This window comes from Ambystoma mexicanum, chromosome 12 (assembly GCF_040938575.1).
Source record: "Ambystoma mexicanum isolate Mex_15411 chromosome 12, UKY_AmexF1_1, whole genome shotgun sequence".
In the NCBI taxonomy this organism is placed as follows: Eukaryota; Metazoa; Chordata; class Amphibia; order Caudata; family Ambystomatidae; genus Ambystoma; species Ambystoma mexicanum.
This window is the reverse complement of record NC_090936.1, coordinates 988,808,365-988,831,838: the sequence shown is the minus strand read 5'-3', so window position 1 is coordinate 988,831,838 and position 23,474 is coordinate 988,808,365. Positions and strand designations below refer to the sequence as shown.

At 46.9% G+C, this 23,474-nt stretch overlaps 1 protein-coding gene across 2 annotated transcripts in view; it reads left to right on the top strand.

Annotated features, from left to right (window-relative positions):
- The window catches only part of LOC138514175 (protein tyrosine phosphatase domain-containing protein 1-like), a 263,564-nt gene that overhangs the window by 114,901 nt on the left and 125,189 nt on the right, over positions 1-23,474 (top strand). For both annotated transcript variants that reach the window (XM_069629489.1, XM_069629488.1), the window contains exon 4: positions 425-543. In XM_069629489.1, the coding sequence (XP_069485590.1) occupies positions 425-543 (119 nt within the window). The remainder of the gene's footprint in view (positions 1-424; positions 544-23,474) is intronic.

Here is a 23,474-nt window from a genome sequence, read left to right as displayed (position 1 = left end):
GCATGAATTTATGCAAATCTGTATGGCAAGTGCTTTTCAAATCTGATTCTCTACAAGCTGAATTGCTTCCTGAAATGTTTGACATATTACATGCACACTAGCAACAAGCAGATCCTTTGACGGCACGTTTGAGTTTCTTCCAATCTCCAAGTAAAACTGTAGCCCAGAAGGATACACCCACACTGAGATAGGCAAAAGATCATCAAGAAAGGGTATGCATCCTTGTGTGCCTGAATGGATTGGATATGCTATTTTTTGTGTACTAGCACTGCCATACTGATTCTCCATCTAGGATCTGTTCCAGTGGTGCAGAATGGCTGCTCATTTCCAAGATAAGCCTGCCATACTACTGCAGCCAAAGCCTAGTACACTTGTTATCTATTGCTGTCCCTGCAGCTATTAACTTCATCTGTTTACTCTTCAGGTACAACATCAGGTCTATAATCAATGCCCAGGTATCCCAGGAGCATGCCCACTGCGGTGACCCCCTGGAGCCAGCAAGCGGATTCTCATACTTACCACAGGCCTTCATGGACAGTGGAAGTAAGTCACTCTTGAAGGGAGAGAATATGAGGAGTAATTGCTCTTTGTAGGTCGAGGTGTCCAATTTGCCTATAGACCGCTAACTCTGTATTTTAGTGCATGCAGCAGTAATGGTGTTACTATAGATCAGACATTATCAACAGTGGAAACAGAGGAAACATGGTCAGGGCTGGTGCTCATTTATTTCAATGTGGAATGTCAATACTTCTAGATCCTATTCTCAATATGTTGCTATTTTAATATCCTGAGGTGGGCCTGGTGAATGCTTCATTTGGTGTTTGTTTGCACATGCATAGCTATGCTATTCCTTCTCTTTTTAGCCACACAAACATCTTAGTTTCTGCTATCCTCTTGAGTGTGACCTGGTGACCGTTTTCTGTTCAGGTTTTTGTTCTGCTTCATGTGCTGCTCCCTGTGCTCCTTTTTTTTGTCTCCCGCCATCTTTCTTTTCATCTTTCTTTTTGCCATTAAGTGTATGCCACAGCAGTCAGGGTTCAAGACCAAGACAGTGTGGTTGGGGTTCCCTCGGCTCACATTAGCCTGAGGGAAGCAGCAGGAAAATGATGCTCTAGCGTAATGTGGTTCGCTGGTGGAGGCGTCTTCATGCAGCAGTCTGGTGGTCGAGCAAGTCAAAACGACTCATCAAGCTAATGAGCAAACCGCTTTGGAGATGCTGTCACTGTGATGAGCCTGTCAAGCCACCATGCAAACCTCGAGACAACCAGATTTAACCTACCATTGCACACGTTGGCACTATTGATCAAAAATATCAAACTCCCAACCGGCAACCGCTGCAGTGTCCAAGCAAAATCAAGCCACCCACTCGATAATACTGGCCATGATTAACAAGTATCATTGAGCCAGCATGAAGCAGTGAACCGCAGCTCAAATCCACGAAGGGAGCCAGAGGTGTGACTAAATGCTGGCAAGCCATCAAAAACAGACTAGGCTAGAGAACCTGTGGCCTAGTTATTAGGGCAGAATTATATCTTTTGGGATTCCTTTTACTGATTCTGAGAATCGCCTAAAAATTGTTCTTGCTTTCTTAGTTTTATACTGTTTTGCTGTCAGAGGGATTTATATTAAAGTCTGACTGCAGCTGCAACTCCATTTTGGTGTTTTCCCTTTTAGTAGCCCATGGGGTTACCAGGGCAGGGTTGGCCCATTTGACCGATGGTGAGGTTCCTCACCAAGAAAGTATGTTGGGGGTAGGATGTTAGCAGCTGCATATTTTTTTGGGCTACTCCATTTTGTACCCCTTTTTCCCATCGGTAGCCATATGCTCAGATATGGTGGCCATTGTGCTACCGATGCATTTCAACAATCCCATAACCTGGCCATTTTCTTTTGCGGCCTTTCTCCGTTTGAATGCACTGCGAAGAATGGCCAAAACACAGAGATTTTTCTGATACAGTTTTCTAACAAGTGAAACTAACAATGCTGATCTTTTAGCCATATCTCATCACATGGAACCCCAAATACACTCAGATTTGCTAAGATTGCTTGAACATTTGTGCATAATACTCTTGATTATAACTAGGTTTTGTAAAATACCTTTGATATACTTATAACAGTGAAACTGAATCACAAGGTATCACTAATATGCACGATTTAATTAGAAATCTCACAACTGTATAGGATATTCAGTATAGAGTAATCAGCACAGTTATATGATGGACTGTGAGACTCCTCTATGGGTGAGGCATTCATTTACAGCAACAGGCCATTTTGAATTAAAACATGTGTACATATAGCATTATGCTTCAATCCAAATGGGAAAGCATGATAAAGTACAGTCCCCTTGAATCGACTGATTCTGACCTTGTTCACAGTTCCTTCTCTATCTCCTGAAATGCTGACACATCCCCTGTAACTCGCGTATCAGTAGTGGTTCATCAAGCTCTAGCCTTGGACTCCTCTATTCTCTTCCTACACCTCAATCGTTGCCAAACTCCTCTCATCCTCTAGCTTCTTATATTGCCTTTTTGCTGAGAACACAAACATCTTCTTCTCCTTCCCCTTGTTCACCCGAGAGCTAACTTCCTGCATCATCGCCTGCCACTCAGCGAATACAACACTTGAAGGCTCTATGCTGTGTGATGATCAACTGCCTTTAACAAACTGGACTACTTTTCCAGCCTCCTCATGGGAATCACCTTTTGTACCTCATCTTGACAGTGTACTGAACTTTAGCATTGGCACCCTTCTTAACCTGACCTTCTTGTTCATCCTCTGACAAACTAGCCTGTCGCCTGCTCCAAAGGCAATACCAACTCTCTGTCCTCACCAAGACGAGAGTCCACATTCAAGCCTGTGTCTCTGCTGCATCTAACAACTGGGCCGAACTCTTTAAAATTTGCAAGGAGCTTGCCATCCCCGCTGCAGTCTCTATCCCTCCTGTTGCCTCCCAGGCTCTTTGCAATGCCCTTGCCTCTCACTGTATCTCAAAAACCCAGGACATCCTGTCCACCCTCTCCTCCACTCCCCCTCCACTTCCCTCTCCGTCTGTGCATGCTGACCCTCCTTCAGCCACCCCACCACCTTCTTTCTCATCCTTGCCCCCTAATGAGGTTGCTAGACAAGTCCGATCGATGAAAGCCTCATCAAAACAGGTTCATCCCTGTTCCTCTAACACCATCATGGACCACGTCGATACCCTCGCTCCGGCACTTGCCGATTTCTGCAACCACTCCTTTGCCTCAGGATCTTTCCCCTCCCCTCCCCTCTAAAGCACTCCCTTGTGCATCCTCTTCTTGAGAAACCCACAGCTGATCCATCTTGTCCGGCTAACTATCACCCAATTTCCATTACTCCTTTTCTGGGCAAACTCCTGGAAAAGCTGGCCCTTTCTCAGCTTAACCTTCATTCCGATTCTGTTGGTTGTCTCCACGACCACCAGTCTGGCTTCAGAGCTGCTGCCAGAAGCACATAAACTGCTTTTCTGAACATCCGTGAAGATCTGCTCTCCAACCTTGACTCTACATTCCCTCTGTCCTCATCCTACTCGATCTCTCTTCTGCCTTCGACACGGTCAACCATACCATCCTGCTCAACCCTCTCCGTGATAACCTGGGTATCACTGATCAGGCTCTGTGCCTGGCTGACCTCCTTCCTTTCTGATCAACCCTCCCTGGTCCAACTTGGGTCCTTCCTATCATCTATCTCCCTCTCTACCTGTGGTGTTCCCCAGTGGTCTAACCTCTCACCCTGGCTTTTCAACCAGTACCTGACAACTCTCGCCTACAGCATTGCCATGTTCTGGTTCTCTATAGGTTGGACTATTGTAAGAGCATCTTTCTAAATCTACCTGCCTCTACTCTCCGCCCTCTGCAACCCATCCAGAACAGGACTGCAAGACTTGTCCTTGGCCTCAAGCCCTGGGATTGTATCTCTCCAGCTCTGAAATCTCTCCATTGGCTCCCAGTGGATGCAAGGATTACATTCAAAACCCTCTGCATTGTCCATAAGGCTTTCTGGGGCATGAGTCCAAAATACCTTCAGCGAACCCATCGCCAATACCTCCCCTCTTGAGCTCTTTGCTCCTCTACCTGTTACTCCCTCAAGGTCAGTTGTTTCTCAAAAAAACAAGCTGGGGGTAGAGCTCTGTCTTCGGCTGGAGCCTCCCTCTGGAACAGCCTCCCTGCCACTCTGAAATTTGAGGAGAATCATCTCTGGTTCCGGAAGCACCTCAAGACCTTCCTTTTTGCTCCTGCCTTCATCACCCCCTCTCCCCTGCTGACCTGTTCTCTCTCGGCATCGTGCACCTGGCCTACCATCGTGCACTGCCTCCGGGCCATCCCCTGCACTGGGGTCTGTATCTGTACCCATACAGTCCCCCTCTTTCTTCCTGCGGTTATCAGACATGCTCTGTCTGCTGCCCTATACCCAGCACTTGCCACTTGCTGGCTGCACTACCACTGTTTGTTGCCTTTATTATTTATTTATTATTATTTATCTGTTTGTTCCTTTGTTCCGCACTTTCCACTTCTCCTCCCTCCCCCTCTCCCATGCACTTTTCCCCTCTCCCATGCACTTGCGTGTTCTCAATGTCACTGGATCTAGTAAGATTGCTGTTTTGTTCACCCATTTTTCTCTCCATTGCCTAGTCATGCTCTGATACACTTGTGTACGAGCGTGATATAAATAAAATATCAAACTCCATCAGCCGTCATCCACCTTTGCAAAATGCCCCCATGTGGGATAGACATCAATTCACAATCACTCCCTTTTTCAATTCCTTGTTCTAAACTTTAAGTAATTTCATGGCCTGACCCCTTCCCCCCGTCCCCAACCTGGCTAACTACATCTCCTGCTACTCATGTACTGGGCTGGCACACTTAAATCGCAAGCCCTCCATAGCCTGTTTGTTCCCCGTCCTCCCTGCACTAACTCCAGTCACCCCTTCACCCTCCTTTCCCCAACAACATGAAATCCCTAGCCCATGACATCAAGTAAATCCCCACTGTATCTTGATTCCATGAAAAGGCACTCCCTTTCACCTTTATGTTGTTGTTTTTTAAATGTTAATTTGGGCATTTACTGAGGTTCAACAAGCAACAGAGTACTGTACATCTGTAGCAGTTACTGGCCTACTTTAAATGGTTACAAGAGGGAATAGACTTTACAATATAGCACATATCACCTGCATGCCACTTGTGGTATCTGGAACAGACAACGTTTATAGTAAGTGAGGAACAAACAACAGTGCAGAGAGCAGATGTGGAGGTGGAACACGCCTTGAAACACTTGTGTATAGGCGCGTTATAAATGCCATATCATTTCATTATGGTGCACATGGAGGGATACTGGCTGGGTGGCTTCATGCGGTTGAAACCAACGGGGGTGACGAAGAACCCCCCTTGAAAAGGAGGGTATTGATTTATTTTCTGAATTGCATGGGAGTGGGATCAAGTACGCATTGACGGGCATGTGATTTGACAGTCTTGCGGTGTAGATCAAGAATGCTTGTTTCCTGGTCCTTTTCTCTTGGCCTGAATGAAAACGTTTCTGGCACACCAACTCATACAAATTCAAATCATGAAAATACACAATTACCTTATCAAAGCCAAGCTCACTATTTCCCATGGCAAGTTGATAGTCCGAGCTTCACAACATTGATGTATTGAGACAACAACATGTCAATTGACAGAACATTATCAGCTTGACACTGTTGCACTTGACATTACCAACACTGACATATTGACACAACCATGTCATTGACACTGCAGTGATACAATGACAACAGAGTTATTAAACAGACTTGTCCAGACCACAGGGTCCCATTCTAAGCGTGGCCGAGTAAGTTAATTGTGTGGCAGTCTTGTTTCTCTGCTGAGCCTTCCTTTTCCTGTGCTCTTTCGCCCAGCCCCAGCGGAGGCAAGCAGGTGACTGCCACAATACATACGTTTGTTTTTAATCATTACTTGCTCACCTGCTCGTTGCCCAGGGTTGGACTCTTGCTTATGCCTTTGCTGCTCCCAATGGCCTGGTGGGGCACTCTTCAGGTACACAGAAAGCAGTGTACAGTGTCAATCGAACACCCCTCCATGAGTCCTGGTTCCTGGCAGACTAGGAGGGGCAGAACCTCACTGCCCCTAGGCCTTTCTAACCCCTGGGGAGGGGCAGGCATGTCCTCTAGCCATTTTCAGGGTGGGGTACCGCGGCCAGCATTGCTAGTGGGCCATGCAAGACTGGGGAAGCAAAACGCCCCCAGCTTTGCATGGCTCAGTTGGCATGTGCAGCTTATGTTATATACCTAAGCACAACGGAGCCGGCTAAGGAGTGCACCCATCAGCTGCACACTGCAGTTGAAGGAGTGCTCAGGTTTTCACTGGTGTGGCTTTGGCTGAAGAGATGGTGGCCATTATAGATACTCTGTCACTCTTCAATGTCATGGCCCTGTTAGGAACTGGAAGGCAGACCTTTCACTCTGCATGACACCTTCCTCTATCCAGTTTCCTGTTACACTAATCTACCATGCATGACCCATTCCCCCCCACCTGCCCTACCACCTCCTGAATCTACTACCAAATACTGTACCTCCTGCATTGTGCCAAGTACCTTTGATCTCCTGTGATTCTTAAATAATTGCAGTTTAGTCATCAAGGACCCTGTGATCAGTGATCAGGAGCGGTGTTCCACCTCTTTTATTTTTTTCTGTTTACCAATCCTCTACTTTTTATGACCATATTCACCATTCTATATAGAGTATTGGTCCATTCATGTGCCTGTGCAAGTGTAAAGTTGCAATAGGAGCATTAGTTACTAGTCACTTAGACTATTGCAATACCCTGGCTGCAACACCTTGTCACTTGTTGCACTATGCTTCCGCCTACCCTCTCCCTTGCTGGGACCACAGTTCCAATACTTTGTTCCATACACTTCTACCACTGCCTGTGATTATTAATTTCAAGTTGGTTGTCTAGGACCCTTTGATTCTTAAATAACAGCATGTTGGCCACCTATCATCCTATGCTTCCGAGATATTTGCATTGCCTGGTCTCCCAAGGATCTGTGCTTGAGCACACTGTGCACTTCTCTGTACTACAAAAGTGCTCCTCTGGCTCCCTTCACCCCTGCACCCCTTTAGCCCCGTCCGTACTATGCTCTTAACAATCTTACTGCTCCTCTCTGTTCTTTCTCTCTCCCATCTGATAGTCAACCATTCAACCCCTCCTTCTCCACTAACCCTGCCCACCACCGTGCATCCACCTTCCCAACCTCCACCACCCTCCCCAACGCAACCTAGGCTGCTGCCCTCAAACCCCACCTCACCCATTCCATCCTCCTCTACCTTACCCGCCCCCCTAAACCTACTTCAGCTTCTATCTCCTGATCCCTCTAACATCACCCTGGGTCTCTGAAATGTCCAAAACCTCGACAATAACATCTCCTTTTATGAATCTTTTCAATTCTCAACACCCATCAGATAAGGAAGAACTTGGATCCATATATTGTGACTGTGTTATAACTTAGAAAGGTTTGAATGGCTTCATTTTGTGGAGCAAGCAGAGAACTAGGCATCCAGAAAGATTTTGAATTCAAGAGTTATAGTTACAATATCAAAAATAACATAATGGGTAGTAAGGAAAAGCGCAGCGAAAAACAAACTCACAGAAAGAAAAATCAATGCCTGGCAGAGGCCAGGGTTCGGGGAATGGATTATTGGGTAGATGAGTGAAGCATTAGGGGAGTCTGGGAAATTTGGTGATCAGTGCTGGTGGGTGGCAAAGGGGAAAGCACGGAGTAAGGAATTGCTGAGCGAGGGATTGAAGTTGTTCCGCATCTGTCTGCTGGGTTAATACTTTGAGTGAAAAGGCACATTCTTACATATGAAATTCCGAAATTGACAGTTTGAAGTATTTTTTGCCGATACTGTTCACTTTCATACGTTAATTTCATCTTTCTGTATCCATTTCATTGTTATTTACACAGCATCATCACATTGGTCTGAATAAACAACGATTTTTCTGGGTATTTCAGGGTTGAAAAAATGAGAACATTGGCATTTTGATTTGTATACCACTGCTCACCTCATGCGCGTGAATAAGAAAATGTTTTTTTTTTAGACAGATCTGTAATGGGGAAAAGTTGTGTGGGATTGCTTGTGGCCCAGTACAGCAGGGATATCAGTTAGCAGCTTGGGCTGACCTGGCTCTTCAAAACTGAAGCACACATAAACCGGACGTTGGCAAATTGCTCTTATTATTTGCAGCTGCTGAAAAACATCCGCACACTGCTATCCCAAACTGCAGCTAGACTATGGATTCCTCTCAGACAACAGAGACCCTGCAATCTTCCGCTCTGGGCTGAAGACTCTCTTTGTCTCTTGATTTCCCGGGGTTCCTTCCCCTCCGGTCTCTCTTCTTTGTTTGTCCCGTTTTAGCTCATGTCCACACGTCTATATGTTTGACAAGTGCCCTGATGCCTGCAGGCTTTTGGCGTTATATCAATAAATAAAAAAATAAAAAATAAAGTGGGGCAAGGACTGGTATTTCCCCTTATTTAATTGCATAGTAAGCTGAAAAGTGATGATTTGGAGAATTGCATGGAGCAATGCTGGTGGTAAAGCATAATTCAAAGCCTTCCACCCATCACTCTGCAGTTTTGCAGCTAACATACGACCATTGGAGTGTATAGATAACAGACCGGCCTAATAAGGAATCAATTAACAGACTGCACAGATATAAATGTGAGATCAAGAATTATGTTTGATTGTGGCATTAACCCCCGCCTCCCTTTCCAAGGGCTGGAACGGGGGCTGGGGGAGTTAACGTCATTGGCACCCGTCCCAAATGCTGGGACGGGATTAGTTGAAAGTATTTTCCTGCCACGAACGATACGCCTCCCAGCATCCCGATCACGGAAGGAAAATGCTATTCCAGGATGGCCGCCATGGAAAGGGAAAGAGGGTGTTGTGAAATACCCCAATGAAGACAGGAGTCAGGAGGCTTGTAACTGAGGGTTTATTCTCTCATAAGATTAGTGCACACTGCTAATCAGGTGCGTGTCCAAATAACAGCTGTAACAAAGGCCTAAACGTGGCCTTGAGGATAATGCCACAGGGTCCGTGTCAATGGAAGAGTCCCAAGGTCTCTTTCTCGAAGGAGCCGGCAGGACACGCCCTGTTGCGTCCTCGGCTCTTCCCGTAATGCGCGCGAAGCGCACGGGGGCGGAGCTAAGGCTCGCGGCGAGATCTCGCGAGAGTGTGGGCTCTTGCGATATCTCTACACATCTCCCCTTTTCAATGTGCAGCGGAATCACTGTAAAACATAGTCATTGTATCTCACCGGTCTTCTGTGTTCTCTTCTGGGCCGCTCACTATTTCCGGCACAGTTCTCCTGTTGCTCCTGTTCGGGATCTGCACTCGGTGCTTCCGGTTCACGTTCGGTTTCCACCCTCTCTCTGTCGTCTCCTTCTAGTTCTCGTTCTTCGCCTGTTCCATAGTCTCTTTCGGTTTCCCTTTGTGATCTCTCCGGAGTCCTCGCTCTTTCCCTATTCTTCTAATATAATGCCACTCTTTCGAGGTTCCACGCTCGCCCGTCTTCCGTGCGAACATGATTTGTCCCTTTGTGGGTCACTCTGGTGGGTCGGCTAAACCGAGACCCCGTGACCTGATCTTTCTTCGGTAGTCTTATTTTAACCAAATCTCCTTTTCCTATGTCGGACGCTTGCCTAGTTCTTCTTCTCTGATCATTCCATGATTTCATGCGTGCCTTGCTGCTTTTGATTCTCCAGACCACTTCTGCCATGTCCACCGCTTCGTCTTCTCGTATTTTCGATAACCATGGTGGAATGAGCGTGGATGCCGCACTCCTCCCTCTCAACATTTTGAACGGGGATATCTGTGTGATCCCGTTTGGAGTGAGTCTGTGGGCCGCTATGGCCTCCTTAGTGGTTTTGAGCGGGTCCATACCCGAAGCTGTGACCAATTGGATGGCGCCTTTTATGAATCTGTTGGCCCTTTCCACAAGGCCGTTGGCCTGGGGGTGATATAGGGCCGCTTTCTTCTGTTTAATGTGGTTTCTTTTTAAGAATTCTTCCATGTCCTTAGAGACTAGTTGCACCCCGTTGTCTGTAACCACTTCCTTGGGGAGGCCTTCTCTCTGAAAAATTTCTGTAAGTACTTCTATAACTGTCGCTGTCGTTATGTTCGGGACAAACTGTGCCTCCACCCATTTGGATAGGTAGTCGACCAGTACTATGCCGTACCGATGTTCAGGTGCCATTGCTTCCAAAGGCCCTATGAAGTCGATGCCAACCTTTGACCACACGGCCTCTGGTATTTCCGTGGGTATTAGGGTTGCTTGGCAGACTTTAAGTCTCTTGTCGCTATTGAGGCATTCATGGCAACGTTCTACCATGGATCGAATTTCCTGGTCCATGGATGGCCACCAGTAGGCCTCTCTTACTCTGCGACGGGTCATCGTGTTTCCCAAGTGACCCGCATGGGCTCTACATAGGATAGTTCTTCTAATTCCAGTGGGGGGGATAATCTGATCGGTTTTCATAATTATCCCATCCATTTCAGATCGTTCATCTGAGACCTTCCAATAGGGTCTCATGCCCTCGGGCAATGTCTTTTCCGATGGCCAACCTTCCTTGATCAATTTGCGAATCATGTCCATGGTGTGGTCTTTCCCATCTTCCTCTTCCCAATGTCTCTCACTGAGTTCTAGGTAATCTGGTGTTCTCAAGTCCGTGATGGATGCGACAATGCATTCTCCATGCAGGAACGTGGTGGCTTTATCCTTACCCTCCGGCAGCCTCGACATGCAATCAGCTTGCAAATTTTTCCAACCTGAGATGTGTTGGATCTCAAACGTGTACTCTTGCAGTTTGGCTGCAATGCGTGCCAACCTGGGTGTGGATACTTTAGTGCCTCCCGGGCTGAGCATATGAATGAGGGGCTTATGATCCGTCACAAGCTTGAATTTTGTGCCCCATACGTATGTCCTGAAATGTTCGACCGCCCATGCGCAGGCCAACATTTCTTTTTCTATGGTGGAGTAGTTCTGTTCGGCTTCTGATAATGCCTTCGATGCGAAAGCCACCACGTGGTCTGTGTCACCTTTCTTTTGTGTGAGCACCGCTCCTAGTCCATATGCACTGGCATCTGTGGTGACAATTGTTTCCCACGCCGGATTAAATGGTTGGAGGCACAGTGCATCTATGATATGTTGCTTTATGTTCTCCAACGCCGTCTTATGGGGTTCTTGCCATATAAATTCCGAGCCCTTTTTGAGTATGTCGCGAAGGGGTGCCGTGGTCTCAGAAAACTTGGGTATGAACTTCGCATAATACTCGGCCAATCCAAGAAATGACCGCACTTCCTCTTTGCTGGTGGGTTCCGGTGCTTTAATGATTGCTTGCATGAGATTTTGTTTGGGGCTGATGCCTTTTTCTGAAATCTTGTACCCCAAGTATTCAACTTCTTTCACCCGGAACAAACATTTTTCATGACGTAATCGCACACCTGCTTCTTGTAGTTTGTTTAGGACAATTCTCAACGTGGTATCGTGCGTTTGTTCATCCTCCGCATACACCAGAATGTTGTCCTGGAAGTAAACCACATTTTTAACTTTCCGTAGCAGGACATCCATCATGCGTTGGAACGCTGATGCCGCTGATAACAACCCAAATGGCATTTTGGTGAATTGGTATGTGCCAAATGGAGTGATGAATGCCATGGGGGGTTTCGACTCTTCATGTAGTTGTATTTGGTGGTATGCATTCCTCATGTCTAATTTCGAGAATATTTTGGCTTCTTTCATCAACAGAAAGAGTTCGTTTATGCTTGGAAGGGGGTAATTATCTGTGATGACTTCCAAGTTTAGACTGCGCAGGTCTATGCACACTCTGAGTTCCTGTGATTGGGGTTTCTTTATTAGCACGACGGGGCTCAGCCATTCAGACGCTTCGATTTCTTCGATGACCCCCTCTGTTTTCATCTTTTCAAGCTGACCCCTCAGGATGTCCCTCGCCGTGGCTGGCACTGGCCTCACGCGGTGCTTTACAGGGACTGCATTTCTTCTGAGCACTATTTTGTGCAGAAAACCCTTAATGTGCCCCGGCTCCTCCGAGAAAAGTGTTGGGTAGTCGCTTTTGACGACGGGTCCGCTCGTCACCCTGACCGACAAGACCTGATCTTCGGTGCTGGGATACAGTCTGATTTTCAGCTTGTCTTGGTCATCCCAACCTAGCACTGCTGGACCTTCCTGACTGAAGTAGACTCGGGTCGTGGTTTCCCTTCCTTTGAATTATACTTTGCCCTTGATGTATCCTAAAAGTTCGACCGACGCCCCTCGAAATACAGTGGGTTGATGCCTTGTCGTTAACACTTGCACCTTTTCTTTTCCCACCATGTCTTTGTAAGTTCGAAGAGGTATGATCGTTAGGTCTGAACCAGAATCTGCCATGACCCTTGTTTCCATGCCATCAATTTTTATCGTGCAGTGAGGCTTCTCTCTCCTTGCTCTTGTGCTGTTTACCATAATGACTGTGGGTCTTCCTTTATCTTCTGAGGAAGATTCTTTCTCCGTATTTCGGTCAGCATTGAGACTGGAGACTTTCTTGTTTCTCCACCGACACACGATTGAGAAATGTCCGATGCGTTTGCATATGGAGCATTCTTTGTCTCTGGCTGGGCACTCCCTGTCGAACGCTAGCGCATGTTTCGTGCTGGTGCACCTGTGACACTTGAGGGGTTCTTTCCTGTTCCCTTTACCTTCTCTCGTGTCGGTTGCTGGCCTTTCTTTTTTTGTATGAAAGCCCACTGCTTGTATTTCCGCGGAACTCTGGGCCCCTGTAAGCTCCTTTCGTCTTCTCGCCGTTTCTTCGACCGCCCTGGCGATTTCAATTGCTTTCTCCAACTGCAGTTCCTTTTCGACAATGAACTTATCCTGGACTTTCCGACTGTTAGTGTGAACAACCAACATGTCGCATATGAGGCTCTCTGCATTGTTGCCAAAACTACACAGCGCTGCCAATTCCCTCAGTTTGGTGACATAGTCGTCGACTGGTTCAGCCATCTCTTGTTTTCGAGTGTAAAACCGTATCCTGTGGAGCACTGTGTTCTCTTTGCTGGCAAATCTTTTTATGATTCTCCTGACCTCCTCCTTGAATACATCGTCATCGTCGTCATCCACTGGCATCGGGGTCAGACTATCGAAAACTCTTTGTCCTTCTACTCCCAATGCATTGAGTAGCATGGCCCTGCGCCTCGCCGCTGAAAACCCTGCTCCTCCTAGAGCCTCCACATATGTTGTGAATAGGGGTTGCCATTGTGGCCACGGGATGGCAGGCCTACCTGGAGTTTGTAGAAACAGTGGGGGTGGCGTAGCCCCTTGCATGGTCCTCCGTGAGTTCTGGTGGTGATCCTCGTCGCCAATTTATGTTGTGAAATACCCCAATGAAGACAGGAGTCAGGAGGCTTGTAACTGAGGGTTTATTCTCTCATAAGATTAGTGCACACTGCTAATCAGGTGCATGTCCAAATAACAGCTGTAACAAAGGCCTAAACGTGGCCTTGAGGATAATGCCACAGGGTCCGTGTCAATGGAAGAGTCCCACGGTCTCTTTCTCGAAGGAGCCGGCAGGCCGCGCCCTGTTGCGTCCTCGGCTCTTCCCGTAATGCGCGCGAAGCGCGCGGGGGCGGAGCTAAGGCTCGCGGCGAGATCTCGCGAGAGTGTGGGCTCTCGCGATATCTCTACAGAGGGGCCCCTCTTCCCTTTCCATGGCAGCCTCTGAGAGCCAAGTGGAAGGAGCGGCTAAGGTAAGTGGGGGTGGTGGGGAACAAATAAATAAATGGGGATGGAGAATGTGGGGAAGAGGGCGGCTGGGGGAATCCACAGCAGGCGGCATAGAACACTGGCTGAGATTGCCAGTTTCTGGCCGTGATCCAAGCCTCCTGATTGGCTGGCTATCTCATAAGGGTTCTAATGTCCATTTCACATTCATAGGCTGTTTCTATTACCTAACTATCTATTTAAAAGAACAACACCATTTTTATCTGTAAAAGATGAGAGCTAACTTCCAGTTAAACATTCCCATAGTCAGTCATGTGACCTCCTTACCACTCCTTGCAAGTCTGATTTATAACTCTTCTCCTTCTGCCTCTGATTTAGCCTCTTCACAACCAAAATGGACACTCATCATTCTTCTTTTTACCTAGCTGCCCCTTCTCTCCCTTCGCCTTTTTCCTCTCTCTCATCTTCTTGGTCTTGTTTTACTCCTCTTCTTCCCTTTCTTTCTGATGCCTCGGGCCAGGCGCACAATACAAATAAATAAACTAAACTAAACTTTCAAAGCTTTCGGAAGGTGCTGTCCTCTTTTGGTTATCTTTAGAAGTGGAATCTAATTATGTCTTACCCCATCTCCAATCTGGGGTTCGTCCCGCTCACTCTATGGAAACTGCTCTCATGCACGTCATACATTTTCTTATGTCATACCATCATTTGAATTAATTTTCTCTTCTTATTCTTCTAGTCTTATCCACGGGGTCCGGCACTATGGTTCATACTCAATTTAATCTCTTTATTGAACAATTTAGGCAAAGCACAAAACACAAACACAAGGTTGCAGTACGACCAGAATCGCTAATGCAGAGCAGCATATGACTTTTCAATACCTACGAAATAGAGCAACTTGTGGCAATATATAAGCCAGCAAAAAATAAAATAAAAAATGTCCCGCCCCGCCACCCCTCGCCCACTCTGCATATATCAACAAAAGCAACAATGTCATAGAAAGCAGGGTGTTAGCAAGGCCACTGCCCCCCCCCCGCCCGGTGTCCGCTCCATCAACTATTCAACCATGTACTCCCCCCACTAAGGTATTCCATGTTCCAATGCCCAGTTCACAGGTCCCTCCTAAACCACATATAAACGTGCCTAGGAGTCATAGCGCCTGCATGCTTACAGAAAGACTTCCATTACGACCACAAACAAATCGATACTGGGCTGAGACAGGTATCCAGTGAGTCCCTAGAATACAAAGCATCGAATGCAAAAGCCTTGAAAAAAAATGCCTCGAAAAAATGCCTCGAAAAAACACATTTAGTTTGTAGGTAAAGATTTCTTTTTATTAAAATGGGTTTTAAGGGGTAAAAAAACAGAGGTCTGGGGGAACCCCCCCATTAAAAAAAAATGGGAGAAAATGAATTTTTTCGATGCATTTATTTTTGAGGCTTTTGCATTCGATGCTTTGGATGTCGAGGCTATCACTAGGAACCGCTGAGACATCGTCTTTCAGATACAGGCCAGTTCCGCATGGCAGGTCTTAGCTACTAGGGCCACCATTTCCGTTTCTCCGGTGCTTTCCCTGACTTTCACCCGATCAAGATCGCCTTATATACAGAAAATAATATCACATGTAAGAATTTTCACACCGTTCAGCCCTCATGCCATTCCTTACTATTAAGACACAGAAACCCTGCAAGCAGGGTCACAGGGACAGTGCAACCTTGTACTTTAGACAGGCAACGGAGTACAAGATCCCAGAAAGGTTGTATACCTGGGCAGGTTCCAAAGATGTGGCCGGCAGAGCCAACCACCCCCCATTGCCTCCAGCAGAGGGGACACTGGGCTAAACCCATAACATATAATTTGGAGGGTGTGTAGTAAACCATATGTATGATCTTGTACTGCATTTCCCTGTGCTTCAAAGTACAGGACACACATTTTATGGCATCAAAAGCATTGTATATGTCTTTGGCACAGAGCGGTGCACCTAGGTCCTAAGCCCAAATCTCTGCAGTGTCATGTGCCTTGCAAGATTGGTCAGAGAGGCGCGTGCTGACGTTGATCCCCAGGTATTTAATATGTTGGTCTTGCAATCTAAAGGGCGCTACACCACCAGAGTTCCATGGGATATCCGAACGGGGAGAGGGAGGCCTTCCGACTTGTCCTAGTTTATGCAGTATCCTGCGACTGGTCCATATTCCATTAGGATTGTTTGAATGCAGGGCAGGGATTTAGCACAGTTGCTGATGTAGTGCAAGAGATTGTCTGCACAGAGAGAAACTCTATGTTCCTTGCCCCCTTGCATGATCTTCATCCATTCCGCATCCAAATATAGTGTCATTGCCAAGGGCTCAATGGTCAGCGCATACAGCAGCGGGGACAGGGGGCAACCCTGCCTCGTGCCAGTATGCAGCGGAAATGGCTCAGAAGTGTGGCCATTGGTGGCCACAGTGGCATGGGGAGCATCATAGAGTAACCAGATCATACACACGAGCAGCACAGAGAAGCCAAAGCACTGGAGAACGGAGAACGTATAGTCCCACCGCACCCTTTCAAAGGCTTTCTTGGCATCCAGTGACAAGATCACGTCATGCGGATTCGTCAGGCCTTCGATGATGTGTAACAGCCTTCTCAAGTTGTCCAAGGAGCTGCGATGCAGTATGAACTCAGTTTAGTCTTGGTGTATCAGCCTCGGCATAAGCCCATCAAGATTCTTTCCCACACATCTCGCCAAGATTTTTGCATCTGCATTAACCAGGGATATTGGTCTATATGCGCTGCAATGCGTCGGGTCCTCTCCCTTCTTAAGAAAGACCAAATAATCGTTGTGAGCATAGTCTCCGGAAGGTGGCACATGTCAGTTGCCTCGCGGAACATCTGTCCCAGTTTGGGGGCAACAACATTGCTCTGGTGCTTATAAATGTCAATTGGGAGGCTATCTCGGCCAGACGCTGTACCTGCGGTTATGCCCCTAACAGCACTTAGTACTTCCTCGTCGGACAGCGGTGCGTTCAACACATCCAGATCCTCTGGGGTTAGCGTCGGGAGAGGCAGAAGGCACAGAAACTCCTGCACTAGTCCCATGTCACAAGGGGGGGCGGCATAGAGACCTTCATAGTATTCAGCTAATCTCTATCACCGTTCAGAAGATTACCTGCCGCATCTTGTATAGTCTCTATAATCTGTGTGCATTGCTTGCAGTGCAGCGCGAGCACCATCAGTCGAAGTGGGCGATTACCCTCAGAATAAAGAGTGTGGGCCTATTAACTGAATGCCTTCTGGTCTCTCAGCATGGAGATCCGCACCAGTTCAGCTCTGGTCCAGAGTATCCAGGCATAGGCTGTCGGGTCCCTGGATAGTTTGTGTTTGCGTTCATCTACTGACAGTGTGGCAGAAAGCGTTGCTTTCTGCTCTTTCCAGGAGCGTAGTTTAAATGCCCACCTTGAAATCCACTGTCCCCTCAAGTATGACTTGAATGCATCCCAACATCGCAGTACTGAGTATTCGTCAGAGAGGTTGTCCCTCCAAGAACCCTCAACATCCTCAGTCAAATGCTGCACAAAGTCAGGGTGGGTGAGCATCATTAGATTGAGGTGCCAAGTTGGAGTGCGCTGTATTTCGTCAGTCAGTGTTGTGGGATGTTTTTACCCATGCATCCAAGCCCTACCACAGAACTGTGCATTACTGGCATTGAAAACATCATGATGGCCAGAATGAAGGCCTCTGTCCATGGGAAGCATTCACACCGGCCCTTACCAGCAACAGCACAAGGATATTACAGGTTTCTGTTAACCGGATGCAGAGTGCACCCTGCTCCGCTGACCTCAGTCAACACAATAGACTCTTCTGCTGAATAGGATATGCTGATTTCAGGTGTAATTGTCAACAGTTGCTCTGGGGGAAGGAAAACATTTGATCTCTGAGTCAAGCCAAGCTCCTGGGGGCGGACCCAGACTCAGATGTGAATTCCTTTAAGGGCAAATGTATATTTATTAATTTTCTCATGAAATATTGTATTAAGCTTACAAAAATGTACAATTTGGAGATTCTTAATATGAAAAATGTACCTACAAATTGAGACTAAGTTCAACTCAGTGTGATGTCCTGAGACCGAACCCCGGGATTTATTAATATTGTGGGTACATCGTTTATGCTAGAGACATGATAACTTATATTAATATGCTCAGGGAGAGGGTACAGGTCTGTGTAAATTTTGAGGAAAAACCAATATGGCGAAAGTCACTAAAAAGCGCAAAATGTCGTTTCTAAACCCAAGCTCGTAGAAACATGTGCCTTGAACCAAACTGTACCGTAAGCAATCTGTGATGTGTACATGTAATTTCAACGACGTGTGTATCTGGGAAACCTGTTGGTTATGAAAAATTCATTTTTTAAGTAAAAGCAAAGGGGTGTTTCTTCAATAGATTGTAAATTGGTAGTACTGGATGACTCACAACTCTGTTCCCCAGTCAGGCGACAGAGAATCCTATAGCCTATCAGGATCCTCGGAGGGTTGGGCATAGAAAGTCAGCCTTCCCACCCACTTTCAAAAGACATAAAAAGACCCACTGAAACCCAGTTAGGAACTGCTCTTTCCACTTTCTTGCGAAGCACTTTGATGGACGACTTCACATTCAGGCAATATCCAGAGACCAGAACTTAGAAAACCAGACTCCAGACTTCAAATCCAGACAGATCCTGAGATCCAGAACTTAGACTCCAGAACTTAAAGCAGAGGGGCCAATCCACAAGCTGAATCCTTTTCAGCAGGCCTCAAAATCTTTTGCAACCTGATATTCAACAGCCGGGCGAGCTGTTTGATTCTGGCTAGAACCCTGTGCAAGAACCCAGAAAGCAGAGCTGTATCCAGACCGCCGTGCAGTGCCGATAGAAGACCAGACCCAGACCAGACCGCTGTGCAGTGCCAGAACTTTTGCCAGAACCAGAGATCCAGACCAGCAGAGCAGAGAGAACTGCAGCTAAAGCTGTTGACCAGATCTGTGACGAGGCCCATTCCTTCCAAAATTAGAAGTGAGTATCCAGCCAGAGCTGTGCAAAACCAATCTTTAGTTTAAAACAATCTAATTGAAACCATTTCCACCTATTTAGAACTGCATCATAGAAATTGTGTGTTCATTCTGTGTTTTCAAAGCTGTGAAAGTGTCATTTGTCATTCTGAGCTTTATTTTTTTTGAGAATCTACCTCCACTAAATTGTCCGTATCTTTTGAACCGCGCGTCTTAGAAGCGAGATTTAACTGTCATCTTAAAGCTAAGAATCTAAGCTTTCCAACAAGCCCATAACCGGAAAAAGTGCAGCGAATTGCAATTTGAATCAAATTTCTCCACCTGTCAAAATCGCTGTCTTTTGCTTGCAACTGCTGAAATCCGTTTTCAACCTGATAATCCCTCATGAATCACTGATAGTGTTGACCTGAACCAATCTCAAGTAGCTATCACCTACCCTGAATCTCCTATGGGGAATTAAAATCATTTTTAGCATATTTTCACTTCTTTGCAAATCACATTTAAAGTATTTTTGCCTGTTTTTTAAAATCATACCGGTTGCTCCAAGTTTGCTAGGGGGGAACTAAAATTTGTATTGCATTGTGATTGTCTTCCTGAAAACTGTGTGCTCTCCTTCCTTCATATTGCATAGGGGGGAGTAAATTGCCACAAGGGAAAAAGTGATCATATTATCTCTTGTTGAAACCATATCAGTTTATTTCTGTGCTGCATTCTTTTCCATCATTGCATTTCCTTGAAACCATAAAGCATTCTCAGCTACCTTATCCTCTCTACACCAACTCCTAAGTAATTAAAAAAATGTGCTAGTGTAATATTATCCATTGTTGATCACTGTCATATTCATAAGTGTGCTATCAAATATTAATTTATTTATAAAAGTGTGATATATATATCTTGTTTAATTTTTCAATAAATCTTTTAATTTTCAAAACAAACCTTGGCTCAGTGAGGTCAGGGGCATTCAAAGAGAGGGGCGTTACACAAGGGTTTATCATCCAGATCTATGAACTTGTCATAAAAATATATAAATAAGGGCTTCCCTTGGGCATCTCAGACTAGGCCTTGACTTAGTTGGAGTGCTGAATTGAAATCACTTAACAGTGTAAACTGAAGAGGATCGGGTGCATGATCAGAGAGTGTGGTTGGTAAAATAGTACATTTCATAACCATGTGGTGGATATTAAAAGGATATTAAAAGGAAGAAGCCAGCAGTCCACCCGGGAGTTCGTTCATCAGTGTGCAGAGTACCAATACCTTTTCCGGCGGTGTGGATTTTATGTTAGCCCTACTTTGTCTGACCTGTGCTGGATCCAGCGTGACATTCAGATCATCACTGATTAATGTTAAGTGTCGCAGGAAAGGGATACACATGGCCAGCGTATAAGCAAAGAAGCCTGGGGTGTTTGTAGTTGGGGCATAGATATTTAAAAGTGTGATATGCTGGTTATGCAGAGTACCGTGGAGCAGAATTAATCTGCCCTCCTTATCTGATTTGGTGTCTAAATTTGTGAGGGGCACATGTTTATGCACTAGGACAGACAGACCCTGCTTCCCATGAAATGGGGAGTGAGCCGCTGTTCCAACCCACCCCATACCCATCTCAGCTGATTCGGTTGCATTTAGATGAAGACATCCACATTTAAGTCCCTGATATAATTGAGAAGTTGCGCTGCTTAAAGGAGTGACCCAGCCCTTGATATTAAGGGTAATGCAGTTAAGTGTCACCATTATTCACAGACCAAAATCTGGCACTTGGGTGGGCTGCAAAATGGTAGAAGCACATGAGTACATTGGTACAATGGTAAAGAACAGCCCAGACAAGGCAGTAGCGTAGAAAGGCACAAAGCAACATATGAGTTAGCACTTATGGAGTTTAGGGACAGCACCACACACCAATCCCACTCCCAGCTGACTGACAGTAGACTGGAAGCGGGGAATTCCGGCAGGCATGCGTTCTGAGTGGTTACACTGATCTATGATGAATGCACAGTATATAAAAAACAAAATTAACAACCCCCTCAAAAAAACACCAACCCAGCTCCCAAATAGTCCTAATCGGCAACAGCTAAACATTAGAACATTGGAACATTAGAACATTGGGGCCTACAAATATAACTGAAGAAAAGACAGTGCCATGGGTATCGGTCTAGGTCAAGGTGGTCTATCATGAGCCCACAGCATTCATTTCATCCCATCTGGATGTCTAACGGGATGGTACACAATGGGGCGCGGGCTATGTCGTGATGACAGATATTGGTGGAATGTCCATCGTCAAAACACAGCGATGCAAAGATATAACCCCTGAGCACTGCCTGGTATCGCATGTGCAAGCTCGTGCCTTATCCGGCACCGGCCAAACAGGTAATTAGCGTCCTTGCCATTTACCTTAGTAAATCTTTCTCCAGCCGAAGCCCAGTTGATCATAGAGTTAGGCTCAGAAGAATCCTTGTAGAATGTTCCCAAGTAAAATCACTCAGTCGGGCATCCCTCTTTCCCACAGCTCCACTCCAGACCCCTGAGCCACCCCTCTTCCAGTTGTTGCGCATGGCATTCTCCCTGTGGGGCAGTGGATCAGAGCCTTGAGCTGATGGCGTGTCCGGCTCCTCAGGAATGTTGTCTGCCGAGACCAGATTGCATTCTTTCAGGAATAGCCACGCTTCCTTGGGGTCATCAAATTAATGGCATTGTCGTTCCAGCTGAATGTTCCATGTTGCAGGGAACCTGAGGTAGTGGCAATGGTCAGAGTTCTTCAACACGTTAAATATCATGTTGAAGCCTCAAGACTTCCAAAGAGTAATCATTAATGACCAGGACCACCGTTGTGTCTATTTGTATGGTGCCCACAGCTCGATATGCCTTGAAAATGGTCATCTTTTGCTGGAAGTTGAGAAGGCGGGCTGTGATGATCCGGGGTCTCTCACCAGCTAGTGGTTTGGGAATGGGTTTCGGATGAGCATGCTCAATGGTAATGGTCTGTGCTTTCATAGGTTTTTGATGTCTGCAGCCTCTGTGCCCTCCAGAATGCCAGCCAGTCACAGATTATTGCAACACAACCTGTCTTCCAGGTCCTCAACTTTTGCTCCAAGGCGTTGGACTTCTTTGATGAGTGCGTCAACGCGTGTTGCCGTAGTTTCATGATTATCCTAGAGTGCACTGATTTGGTGCTCATTATCCACGGTCTGTTTGGATTGGAGGTCAACACGGCTATTCATGTCTTTCAGCTCTTTCATAATGTCGTGCATCGTGCTGTGAGACTCTTGTGTGCATTGCCCAATATTCTTCATTTCGGCCAGGATGGCCTGTAGCTCTGCCGGCATGTCCATCGCCTCCCTCCATCTCATGGATCGCCTTTAGAGGAGGTAATTTGTTGGAGCGGGTATCCGTTGCCTCAGTATCCGACTCAGAGGAGGATTGCAGCATAGCCCCCCAGGGCTCTCTCACGTGCCCTGTTTTAGTGAGCAGTCCGATGGGAGGTATCCCCAGACCAAGGGATGGGCATCAAGGGGCTCCCGTCTGTCACCTTTCAGGCTCCAATGTAAAATACACAGAGGCACAGCATGGGTTGCACTACAGGGCAAGAAGAGGAATGGCTAGCTCACCAGAGGCTCAGGCAAGGTGGAGATACCATGCAGACCCTTTTGGTTCAATGGGGAGTCCAGGTGCACCCTCACCCCAGTGCAGGGTCCCTATATGTGTACAGCAACCAGGAGACCACCGAGATCCCTCTTACCTCTCCAGTAGTAATGCAGGACGTATGAAGCACAATGGTAGTCAGGATGGCACGGGATGAGGAACACAGTGAGAGCCAGTGTGCAGAAAGGTATTTTAGGTGCTGATTTGCAGAGAGCCATTACTTAATGAGCAGCAATCTTTGAGTTGAACGAAGCGTGGGTAGCCCTTCCAGGCATGCGTTTTACCATATTCTTTGTATGGACCTTTGTTCACAGTATGGCTCTCGGTGGATGTACAGGGCACAGAAGCACTGCAGGCGCTGCTCCGTGGAGCCGATATGCTACTCTATAACACGCCACAAAGATCAACCCTATGTCTCAGCAGGAGACCCCGAGGCGGGCAAGGTGAGGGCGAGTATGGAGTGCAGATGTAATTCAGTGCAGCTTCTCCGATGAAGATTCAGAGCCTCAACCAGCAGTGGGGTGTCTATCAGGTCATGCATGGGGGAGGAGGGCCAGCTGGCTCAGTGGTCGACGCCACTGCTGCGGTTGCAGCCGCAACACCGGTGCGACTCACTGGGTTGGGCACCTCGCTGCATTACACAGCTCTCCACTCCCCCTCCCAGGTCCTCGCTGTGGGGCCATATGCCTGGTCGCACATGACTCAGTCAGTCTCACTGGCAGCCTCGGGTAGCGCACATGGTCTCAGCCCTCTGCAGCAGAACCATGCGAGCACAGGTGATCGGCTGGGTCCCAAGTGCCCAAAAATCAATAGCAGGATTGCAGGGAGTCAGGCATCACGGAGCAGCATTTGTTTTACACCAACATGACCATTGGGTGGCTTTAATCGAGCAGACCTGCCCATCCTGTGCTGAGCGACGTGAACCCGTGGCCATCCTGATCGGGCTCTTGAACGTCCCCCACTATGGTTAATTCTGTTCTTTGTTCTTCCACTCCCACACTTGGTATAACCGGTTCCGCTCTGTCTTCAT